The sequence below is a fragment of the Bos taurus genome, chromosome X, assembly GCF_002263795.3.
Source record: "Bos taurus isolate L1 Dominette 01449 registration number 42190680 breed Hereford chromosome X, ARS-UCD2.0, whole genome shotgun sequence".
In the NCBI taxonomy this organism is placed as follows: Eukaryota; Metazoa; Chordata; class Mammalia; order Artiodactyla; family Bovidae; genus Bos; species Bos taurus.
In genome coordinates, this window is record NC_037357.1 from 36,812,230 (window position 1) to 36,823,720 (window position 11,491).

At 54.4% G+C, this 11,491-nt stretch overlaps 1 protein-coding gene across 7 annotated transcripts; it reads right to left on the bottom strand.

Annotated features, from left to right (window-relative positions):
* Positions 1 to 1,281: 1,281 nt before the first annotated feature.
* Positions 1,282 to 10,917, bottom strand: CCNQ (cyclin Q). 7 transcript variants are annotated; one of them, XM_010821581.4, is made up of 7 exons: positions 10,669 to 10,759; positions 8,977 to 9,167; positions 7,858 to 8,041; positions 6,453 to 6,585; positions 4,817 to 5,044; positions 3,934 to 3,969; positions 1,282 to 1,779 (listed from the first exon to the last, which is right to left on the bottom strand). In XM_010821581.4, exons 3-7 carry the CDS (start codon positions 8,025 to 8,027, stop codon positions 1,690 to 1,692), a joined length of 657 nt encoding a protein of 218 aa, XP_010819883.1. In that variant the 5' UTR covers positions 8,028 to 8,041; positions 8,977 to 9,167; positions 10,669 to 10,759; the 3' UTR covers positions 1,282 to 1,689. The 7 variants fall into 7 exon arrangements, with proteins under 7 accessions (XP_010819883.1, XP_059739929.1, XP_059739930.1 ...); XM_059883946.1 differs by lacking the exon at positions 10,669 to 10,759 and adding an exon at positions 9,245 to 10,658; XM_059883947.1 differs by lacking the exon at positions 10,669 to 10,759 and adding an exon at positions 9,245 to 10,657 and having other exon boundaries at positions 1,282 to 1,719.
* Positions 10,918 to 11,491: the final 574 nt, after the last annotated feature.

The window sequence follows — 11,491 nt, forward strand, 5'->3', positions numbered from 1 at the left end:
AATGACAACACACACAGACAACCCCTCAGTGATCTCCTAAGTCCCCAGGGCAGTGTGACAGATAACACACGTGGGTTGAGGGAGTTAAAATAGCTATCACACTCTGAAATGTTTTGGTCTAACCTGCTTGATTTACACAGTGGGAAACTGAGTCCCATTGAGACAAAGGAACTTGCCTGATACCTGATAATCGTTGAGAGGAAACTTAGGGCCACAAAACCTCCAGAGAGGCTGCTGTTAGCCCCGCAGCCCAGAGCTCACCCAGTTCAGCTCTGTGGCTCTCAGCTGGGGTGGGGACACCAAGGACAGAGCTAGTCAATGCAGGCCAGGCAAGTCCCAGGGTGGGGGGCTACACCCAGCCTGTGGGGAGAAAGGGGGTGATGGAAGCAAGGTGGTTTTTAGAAAGCACAAAGTGGAAAGGACTGGCAAGAAAGCCAAAGCCGCCTTCAGAGCCCAGCCAGGCCCTCACCCTCCACCATCCACACTCAGAGCCCAGGCCCAGAGCTTGGGCACCAATTCTGTCCTCAAAGGGAAGAACAAAGTGGAAAAGGGGACCTTGGCTCATATCCTTCACCTTGAAGCCAAATAACACAGTCACTTCATAACTCAAGGGAGCCCTACTGCCTGACTTAGCACCCAGGTATGACTCCTCCTTATGCCCCTGACCGAGTGGACCCCAAGTATGCCAACCAGCTCCCACACCTGTGGGTGCCAGAGGGCATGGTGGCCAGTGTCCAGAGCCCACGTTCCCTGGGTGACAAGCTCGGAAATGCAGTGAAGTGCCTGGGACAGTCCCCCAGGCCCCACACTATCATGGTGAAGGACAGTCCCACCAGCACGCGTGGAGCCTGGATCCTTTCTCCCAGGAAGAAGGACATTTGGGCTGGAGATTAACTAGACTCTGCATCTAGTCTCACTATCTCGGCACTTTAAAAAAAATCTGTAACTTTCTAGATACATTTTGGTCAGATCTAGATTTCTTGATCTCAAATGATAGTCCTTAACCTAAGTTCATTCACCAAGCAGAATTACTGCCAAGCCCTCCAAGTATCCCAGCAGAGGAAGAAGGTCACGTGGGCTCCTCTAGGGGGTGCCATTGTGACATGTGCACAAGTTGTGTCATCCTGCCCTTCCAGAAGTGGTGGAGGGTCTGCCCTTGGCACCTCAGGTTGTAGGAAGGGCAATTCTACCTGGAGAGCCTCTGAGGAGAAATCGAGTCTGGATGGTACCCACAGACCACTAGGGCAGCACGAGCTACAGAGCAAACACTGGGCATCTCAGTTGATTTCTATCATCTTTTATTACACAAAATAAAATTCCATCTATGTTGAACATTCATTCATACTTTCTATAAATTTGGCTTTTAAAAAATCCCCAGGGGTGCAGTCCCATAGCTTCTTAGATTTTCCTGCTGATAACATCACTCTTCAACGGCAGTCAGGTCCTCTCAAAGCACAAATGTTGATGCGGCAACTGGCCTTGAGCCGCCCCACACGGTACACTCTCAGCCTGCCCGCTGAAGGCGTGACTCTCGTCATTGTCCCGACCACGGCTGCTGGGGACAGTCATCGCCTTCACCAGCCCTCCCAGCTGGTCCTCTGGGGGCTGGCCTTCACGGCCCTTTGGCAGTGCTGTCCCCAGGCTGCCAAGCGTCCCGGGCTTCTCTTTGGGGAGGCCTGGACCAGGGCTTTAGGGGATCTCTGTGTCCATGGTATAAATCTGAATGAGATCAGACACAATGTTATCAATGGTTGGCTTGGTAAGGTCTTCACTAAACACCTAAAAAGGAGGAGAAGGAAAACAGGCTCTGGTTAGACTCCCTCTGGGTTAAACAAGGTACCTGCCACTAAGCACAGAACCACAGTACACAGGAGTGGAGATGGCATGGGGACTCTGCTATTGGAGACCATTCCAGACAGAAGAGGCTTTCGTGATCATCCAGCTCACACAGAAGAGGAGACTTGTCCTGGGTACATGGGGAGCTGGTGACAGAGCTGGGCCCAGATCACAGGCTCCTACCCATAGGCTCTCAGCTCCATGGTTTCTGGGGGGTCCATTTCCAGAAGTAGACTGGACACACCCCACCCTAGGCCAGCCCGCGAGGAACACATGGACCTGCTCTCTAGCCTGGACCAGACCACCTTTTTTTGTTTTCTTCTTGGTGGCAACACTTAGCTTGAGGGATCTTAATTCCCGACTAGGGACTGAATCCAGGTCCCAGCAGTGAGAGTGCAAGAGTCCTAACCACTGGACCACCAGGAAATTGCTCAGACTGCCCCTTGACTGTGCCACAGAGCTTATAAAATTGCAAGGTGAGTCCCCAGGGGCCCAAATGAAAGGGGTAACCCTGCCTGTCTCCAAGTAAGATCTGGCCCTGGCCCTGCTCCTGGGAAGGGACTGCTAAGCCCTGCCTGATGAGAGGGGGACCTGGGAGCTTGGACCTACTCTCTCCTGGGCCATACCTCCATTCCTCTTATCTTGGCTAATTTCAACCTGCATCCTTCCCCAGGAACTAACCCTGACACCCATAACCATGAGTATAATGGCTTTTCTGAACTCTGGGAATCCTCCCAGTGACACATGGAGCTTAAGGGTGCTTCTGGGGACCCCTGATGACACCAGAAGTAAAAGGCAAAACAAGGAGTCCCTGGTTGGATGCTGTGGCCCCCAGGCCTGGGGGTTGCTGCCTGGGCTCCAGGTCTGGGGCTGACCCGGGGCAAAAGCTGGACCTGAGTCCCCCCTGCTGCATGGACACCCAAGGAAGCTTGAACCCATCATGGGCTGTCATCTCAGGTGGGAGACAGTGACCTGGAAAAAACCCCGCCCTCCCCATCCAGCTCAGGAAGATCCAGCCATTCCCCTCCCACCCCCCCTACTCCCGCACTCTGGGTGGAAAATGAATATCTCAGAAACACGGGCTTGCTTGTCAGGATCCACTACCTGAATGCTTCTGGAGACCCCAAGCCAAGAAATGACCATTAAAAAGTAGCCCAGGGCCAAAATCTGGAAGCAACCCAAGAGTCCATCCACAGAGGATGGACTAACATGATGCAGACCAGCTATACCATGGAACGGCACTCAGCCTTAAAAAGGATGGAAATTCTGAGTCCTACTACAACTCACTACTGCTTTAGAGCTGGAGCGTCATCCACCAAGAGGACCAACGCAGTTGGATGCCAAGGGCTGCCCCACTGCCACCACCACACCCAAGGGCAGACAGGCTTCGGGGGGATGTCAAGCCTCTCGAGCAGCGTGGGAAGCCCACCCAGAGCAGACAAGTGGCATCACAGAGGTGGCAGCTGGGAGCACGTGAGCAGGTGTCTCTCATCAGCAGGTAGCCTTCACACGCCCAGAGGGGGCCCAAGAGCTCCAGTGCACGGAGCCCAGAGCCACCCAGAGAGAGCAAAGAACAAGGGAAGTGCGGCTATGCTGCCCAGAGAAGTAGGCTCATCCAGGGGAAGTGTGTCACCCAGAAAAGAGGCCCACTACCTGATTCAACAGAGGGGGGACGCAGGGGGTCACACGATCTGGAAGTCCCCAAGAAGTCCAGCACAGAGCAATGCTTTTGTCCACACAGCCACCCTTCCCGCTTCCCCCTCCAAGCTGCCATCAGGCTACATCCAGCCTGAGGTTGGGGCCACAGATGCCTTTGTTCGACAACACTTGCACACCTACTACCCGCCAGGCCCAGGCACTGGGCTTGGGGCCGCTGATGAAGCAGACAAGATCCCTGGCTTCAGGAGAGGGGGAAGGACAGACAGGCAGGAAAGGACAATGAAGCACAGAGAGAAGCTGCTATCTCTGAAGAAGGGCAGCCTGGCGGAGGTGGGGGGCGGGGGGTGCTCAGGAAGGGGGAGGCAGCCACTGTAGGTTTGCAGGGGAGGGGTAGTGCACAAAGAGGGGGAGTCTTCCAGCAATTCAAAGTCTGCTCACATGGAATCTCATTCCAGGACGAGGAGGGACAATGAGCTTCGTTTCATGAAGAAAGGAACAGCAGATTTCAAGCATGGGAAAGGAAAAACAAAGAATGATCTCAAAATCCCATTTTAAGCAATGGTGGGACTACTGAGGGAAACCTGCTAGGACTGCATGCAGCCTTTCTGGCAGACACAGCTGACCCAGCTCTCAATAAACTGCTGCCTGGGTCCAGCTGGTCTTGAGGAGGAGGGCTGTCATCTATCTCCTCTATTTATCCATTCATCCACCCACCCATCCATCATCCGTCGACATTCCCGTTGTAACATCTATCCATCCGGCCATCCACTCATCACTGATCCATCTCTGTATCTATCGCCTATCTACCTACCTACCAGCCTAGGTAGTAAAACCTACCTACCAGCCTAGGTAGTAAAACCTACTGTCGTTTTAGGGCACCCCTGATACTTTGAATGTGATGCCAGACTTAGTGATGTCTCATCTACAGCAAGCTCTCACTCAATGCAATAAAAGTGCTTGCTTGAGCTCAGTAGTTCTCAACCAGGGGTGATCCCCTCCCCACCCCAAGACACTTGGCAATGTCTGGACACCGCTTGTGTTGTCTCAGCATCCAGTGGGTGGAGGCTAGTGATGCCACCCTGCACCCAACAATGCCCAGTGTGAACCCCTCAAACATCCACAATATCAAGGGGGAAGAGCCCAGCTTTGGCTATGGCAACAGGATATTTTCAAGCTTCAGGGTTCCCCAGTAGCCTGTATCTTTCTTTGTAGGTAATTACTACAAAGACATTTGACACCTGGTGTGGGGACTGCTGAAGGTCCTCAGGGAGGGAAAAGGCGGGGGCGGGGGGGGGGGGACACGCCAATGCAGTCACCTCACCTGCCACCATGGCTTCTCAGCCTCGGCCTCAGCAGGCACTTCGACCCCGTAGGCTTGTAGGGCCAGGTGGATTACTGCCACGGCTATGTGCTGAGCCCGGAAGCGGAGGCACAGCCCCCCGTGGTAGCTGTCCTGTAGCAAGGCCCAGGCGGTGATGGAGACTGGGGTCCGCTGCCAGCTGTAACGGTTCAGCCAGTTCTTGAGCGAGACCAGGTAGTGGAGCAGGTACTGTAAAGACACGCCAGTCAGCTGCCCCCCACCATCACCTGCTTCCTTAACTGGGAGTCTGCAGGCCCTCCCCCTGCTGGCCTCTCTCTCCTAAATTGCCACGGTGTGTATACATCACAGATCAGATGTCGTCTCCCTGCCACCAGGTCCACCTCCACCAACCCTCGCCCCAGGTCCCCACGGGTTCGCCCTCTCTTGTCCTCTGAACCCAGCTCCTGAAACCTGCCTGGGCCTTTCTATCAACATGGCCCTGCTCTGGACACCATCAGCAATTATTCTGCTCCTCCCCTTGGCCCAGCCCAAACATAAAGCTTCAGAAACAGCAGCCTGATCTGCAGAACAGACCACAGCCCCCACGGGCCAGCCAGAGACAGGACATCAGGGGAGCTCAAGTCTCTGAACATCCTCCAGCTTGACTGTCAGCTCCTATTCTGCTTGAACACATGCTCTCCTTGAGCCCACGGGGAGGGGAGCCCTGCACTGCGCACTGACACAAACCACGACTGCTGAGCATCTCCACCATGGGTTCTGGGATTAGGGAGGTGGTGCGTGGAAGACATGGTAACAGGGGCAATAGGAAGGCCTCCATGGTGACCAAGTTGTTGTTTCATATGTTAACCAAGGCAGTGGCCACCAGTACATGTGACAAGCAAGCAACACCCGGAACTTGGGCAGGGGTGCTGTATCAGTGCCCACACCCTGACTGTTATCTTGTATTTATTCGAGTTTTGCAAAATGCCATTTGGGGAGGCTGGGCTATTTCCTCTGACTCCTTCTAAATCTACAACTCACTTGACAAAAATTCCAATGGGAAACAGACAAAATCACAGTGCAGAGGCCCACATCACAGTGCCTCCCCCTTCTCTCTGCAGTCCACCCACAAATTACCCACATGAGGCCTCAGGCCCTCAAAGGAGTCTGCTGCAGGGCTACTTTCTGTGATAGCTCTGCTGTTGGGAGGAATGTGTTCCTAGCAGTGAAGTCAGTGACATGGCTTTTCTCAGGGTTTTTCTGCACAGATGAGCTGCGTGTGAGCTGTGAGGCGGAGTAGCAACTCCCAGGAACAGACACTCCAGCAGGTCATGAAACCAGCCTTGCCTCCGCTTTTGTGGGTCAGTGAACACACAACTTATATGGGTCTGGGGACAGACACAGGCTTCAGAGGGCACATGGATCCCAGCTTTCAGCCACAGCCGAGTGGGCAGAAAGGCAGAAGCTGAAATCAGAGCTGCCTGAGAACCCTGGGAGTGGGGATGAGACAGGCCACCCGAGCGTCACTGTGCCTCCTCGGGGCCCCATGTGGCTCCAGGCTCAGGTGACTGCACTTTCCGGATAAAGAGCAAAGACTTTCATGCCGCTGGGAACCATAAGTGACTGCTGCCCTTCTACCAACCCCCGCCACACGTACCTTGTGTGGGTGCTGGAAGGAGACCTGGAAACGCAGGACCCGCAGCACGAGCAGTTCGCACTGTACGATGCTGTCCCGGATCTCCCAGAAGCGCGAGTCCAGCTCCAAGGGGTCACTGCCCGGGTGGAAGTACCTAAACAGAGAAACAACATGGCTGGCAATAGAAGGGGGTGCCCCCAGGAGCCCCATCATGGGGCATCCAGATACACACACCAGAGCTCTTCTGCCATCGACGAGCATAGGGTCCACCTACATGTCTGCATAGGGGATAAAAACAGGAACCAGGGAGGAAAGAAGCTGCCTCCAGTGTCAGCCCCAGTGGCTGTGCCATGGCACTCAGCAAGACATGGGCTCTTTGCACCGGGGGTGGCAATGCCCATGGCACTCAGTCTGGGCTCAGGGAAGGTACTTAAACACAGGGATGATACACACTCAGAAACATAAAAGTATTTCAGCTATTTCCCAGATTGTCTTTCTTTCATTCCAGATCTTTCTGTCCTTGTGTACACCTTATTTGTCTACAAGACTCCCACCTACGCAAGATCACTAAGATGTACGGGAACAGGATTTACACTCGAGTGATCAGAACTCTCAGCCACTGAGTCATCATTCCCAGCTCCCCTCTCGTCTTCTGAGCTCCCCACAGAACCCACCTGGGTGCCCACATCCAATTAGTGAGCCCTACAACTTCCCCTCGTGCCCACCCGGCCTCCCTACTGGGCCCTGGCAATTACAAGTGGACTCCAGCTGCCCCCCCTGCAGTGCTCTCTCTGTTTTTTTCTCCTAGTCATTCTCAGTACATCGTGAACCTGTCATGTTTATGGGGTGGGGAGTGCTTTTCCATTAACTGTTTATTAAAAGAGAAGCAGCACAAAATAGCTTTCTTCCTTAACGATTACAGAGTTCCTAGAAGGGCTATGATGCACTGCTAGTCAGTAACTTTCCAGAAACTGCTTTCTCCCAGACCCACTGGGCCTTGGCGCAGCCCATCCAGCTGGCTGGACCCCCACGTTCTTCCCTAACAGGAACATGGCTACTCAGGCCCAGGGCTGTGAGAGACACTCTTGGGCGACTCTGACCATCTAAATAGGACAACGGCCCCAGAACCCAATTGCTTTGATCTGTCCTGTCCAAGACACCTTGAGAATCTTCTTTGGTGCCCCTCTGCAAGCTTCCTCTGCTCTAGCCTGTGACAGCCTCTTTCCACCCCTCTCTGTACACCATCAGGCCTCTGAGGTTTCCCCCAAATCTGGCCCCAGTTGCTGCTGCACAGGTTCCCCTAGACTTCTGACACCGCACTGACTTCTGCCTCTGCTGCTGGAGCTCCTGGCCCCAGTTCAAGGCCACCCAGGTGCCTCCTTCTGAATTTGACTGCTGGCACCTGGGAGACACTGGAAGCCGCTACCTGTTGGAAACATTGATGATGTCACGCGTGCGCAGATGTTGTTCCTCCACTTTGCCGGCCAAGTAAAGGGAAGACATGGCCACCAAGTAGGGATCGTAGGCATCCAGGTTGATCTCGCAGAAGAATTTATGGTAAATGGTACAGGCGGTGGCGATGGGGATGGACCGCATCCCTAGCTTGACACCTACCAAGAGAAAACACGCAGGGGAGAGCTTCATCCAGAGCTCACCCCCTGTGAAGTGTGAGGTGTGCCACTGAGTTGGGCACTGAGGGTACACACGCCTGCTCAGACACCACCGAGAGCCCAGGGCCCAGCTGACAGGGGATGCCGATCCTTCCACGGGGTCCTTGACCTGAGGAATTTAGAGGCAGGCTTGTCAGACTCTGACAGGCTAATGAGCCCCTGGAGGTCACACTCAAGTGCAGCCTTCCCTTCATAGCTCTGCAGGTTCCTCATGTCTCCCAAGCCCCCAAGGCTTCAAACTTCTCCCCGATCTGTTCCTGGCATATCCCTTTCTGCACATCTTGAAAGCATCAGCTGTGTGTCTGTTTCCACGTGAGGAAGCATTTAACTAGAGGTCACTCCCACCTCTGCAGCTCGTAACCAAAACCCTGCCAAGGTGACAAGAGGAAAAAAGGTCTCTGAGTGCCACACAGATGCCACAGATTCTGATGCACTAGGGTACTAGTCCACAGGGTCAGAAAAGGCAAGCAAAGGAAGCAGGGTGACTGCTAAAGGCAACCACAGGCCGAGCAGGAGAAAAGCAACATCAATGGCCACAGCCAGGCTTGAGGAAAGAAGAGCAAGATACTGAAAAGAGAACAGAAAGAACTCAAAAACTGGAGCATGATAGTTTGATTTAGGCCTTAAAAGCCCTAAATCCCTCAGAAAGCTACTAATGAAATCACTGCACTGGGTCACAGAACTAAAACAAATTCACAATGACCAGGGGAAGGTTAACTTGACACCCCACAGACTGAGGGAAGGTGGAGAATCACCAATGATCATTAAAATTGTGTTCAACATCCTCTACCTAAAAAGATGTATTAGTTCCCTTGAGCTGCTGGAACAAATTACCATAAACAAATTGGCTAAAAACAACACGTTTTTTCTCTTACAGGGCCGGTTCCTTCTGGAGGTTCCAGGGGAGAATCCATTTCCTTGCCCTTTCCAGTTTCTAGAGGTGCCTGCAACCTTTGGCTCGTGGCCTCTTCCTCCAGCTTCAAAGCCAGCAGTGCAGCATCTTCTAACTGTGCTTCCATCATCACATGGCCTTTTCCTCTGCCGTCTACTTCTCCTGCCTCTATATCTAAGGATGGGTTTGATTATATCAGGTGCAGCAGATCATCTAAAACAGTTCCCTGACATCAAGATGCTTAATCCCACCTGCAAAATCTCTTTCGCTGCATGAGGTTAACGGTCCCAGGTTCTGGGGATTAGGATGGGGCAATCTGTGGACCAGTATTCAGCCTCACACAGAGAGAGCAAGGGCATGTGCAAAACATGAGAAGAAGGACATATGCAAACATTTTAGCATTAGCTTTCAGCATTTAGCACTTAGTAAAACCTAAGCATGTCAAGGTTTAAACTTGACTTTAGACAGTGAAGTTCTATGCAGACAGTTCCTACATGGGACCCATCATTCTCAGAGATGTCAGATGAGGTGGTATTGCTACATGTGAGCTTCCAAGGGTAGCATGTTTTCCTGGTTTACACAGACCTTCCAAGCATATATGTGGCATATATGAGGGGCCACTGCCATCCTTCTTTATGCACTTTTCAAAACGTTTTGAAAATTAAATGTACACACCACTGGGATTAATGGTCCTAAACTATTTCTCCAGAGTCCACTTATGTTGACTTGAAAGTAGACTCACTCAAACCGCTCTTCCCCAGAGTGTACATAAAGTAACAAAGATTGGAAACTATGTAGCACTTTTGACAGAGAAACAATGTTTCTATGGAAATGTAACTGGCTTCCTCCCCTGTTGGGAATAGCGGCGCTCAACACGACAGTGGACGCCGAGTCAGGGTTGCTGCTGCTGCTGCTGCTAAGTCGCTTCAGTCGCGTCCGACTCTGTGCGACCCCATAGACGGCAGCCCACCAGGCTCCCCCCATCCCTGGGATTCTCCAGGCAAGAATACTGGAGTGGGTTGCCAGTTGGAAACACTTAAACCCCTCTTCCACAGGGTGTACACAAAGTAACCAAGATCGGAAACAGCCTAGCATTTTTGACAGAGAAACAATTTTTGCACGGAAATACAACTGGCTTCCTAGCCTCAGTCTTGGGAGCAGGGGTGCCCAACAAGACAGGGGACACCGTGTCAGGGTTCAGAACGGAGGGTGTGCCTTGGGTCCTCGCTGTGACGGGACCTGTCAGGAGCGCCACCAATGGCATGTTCCAGAAGGTTTCATGTGACCAAGTGCCCGCGTACCCTTATGCTGGGAGACAGGTGTGTAGGAAGGCACCTCCTAAGCTAGGGCCAGTCCCTTGCCACATCCTCCCTGGGGCCTAGGTGCCAGTCGTGAAACGGCCAAAAGCCCAGGAGGCAGGGCGTGGCGTCAAGGCTGAGGCCAGAACCCACAGGCCTAGCCTCCGCTAGGGCAGGGTAGGCCGGGTCTCTGCCTTCCATTCAGCCACGCCAGCTCCGCGTCTGGCAGGTCCCCCTCCTCCGGGAAGCGGGTCCCCTACTCCAGTAGCCCCTGCCCGCCTGCTCGCGGCTCCCGTGACAGGCTGGGGGCCGGCTGGACGCAAGGGCAGCACTGCGGCTCCGGCCACCACGTCCCGCCCTCTTCCTGGCGCGGTTACCTGCCTCCATGATGAACCTTGTCACTCGGAAGTGTACCCTCGATTCAGGTGCCAGCCGCCCCTCCGAGCCCCGGGTCTCAGCCCCTCCTCCGCAGGTCCCGGGGCCGCCGGCCTCCATGAGGCCCCGCCCCACAGACCCAGAGCCCCTCACCGGAAGGAGAGGCGCCCAGACGCGTGGCGCCTGGCTCCCGGGGTGTCTTCGCCGCGGGAGCCGAGGTGCCGCCCCGCCCTGCCTGGGTCGACCCTCCCCACCCCCCCGGGTGAGGGCGCTGAAGGCGAGCCCGGCCGACTGCGCAGGCGCCAGATCAAGCGCAAGCGCACAGGCCCACCCTGTCAGGCGTCTGTCAGGCGACTGTCGCGCTCCCCGCCCCTCAGCCTGGACTCCGGACGTCATCCCGCGCCGCCTCAGGAGGCGTAGGCCCCGCCCCCGGAGACTCACACTCCGCCCCTGGGAGCCCACCGGCGGCCTCGGGGAACCCGGGAGGCTACTCCTCCAATGCGCAGGGAGGTTACTACAGTCCTAGGGCCAGGGTGCAAAAACAACTGCCCTAACGCCTGAGCGACAAGTTCCTACGGTGTCGCTCCGGGCTGATGGCCCAGTGTGGGGCCGAGGCGGCGCTTACCAGAGCTCACAACAGTGTCTCCCACCTGGACAAGACGTGGGGTTCAATCTCAGTGTTCCTAAAACCCAAATCCGGCTTTGCCAGAGTTTCCCAGACCTACAGATGACCCCCGAAGGAAGCGCTGTGCACAAAATGAGGACAGTTAGTAGGGCTGTTTGTGTCAGGCTTTTCCAGGGGCCCAGCATCCCTGGGGGACCTGC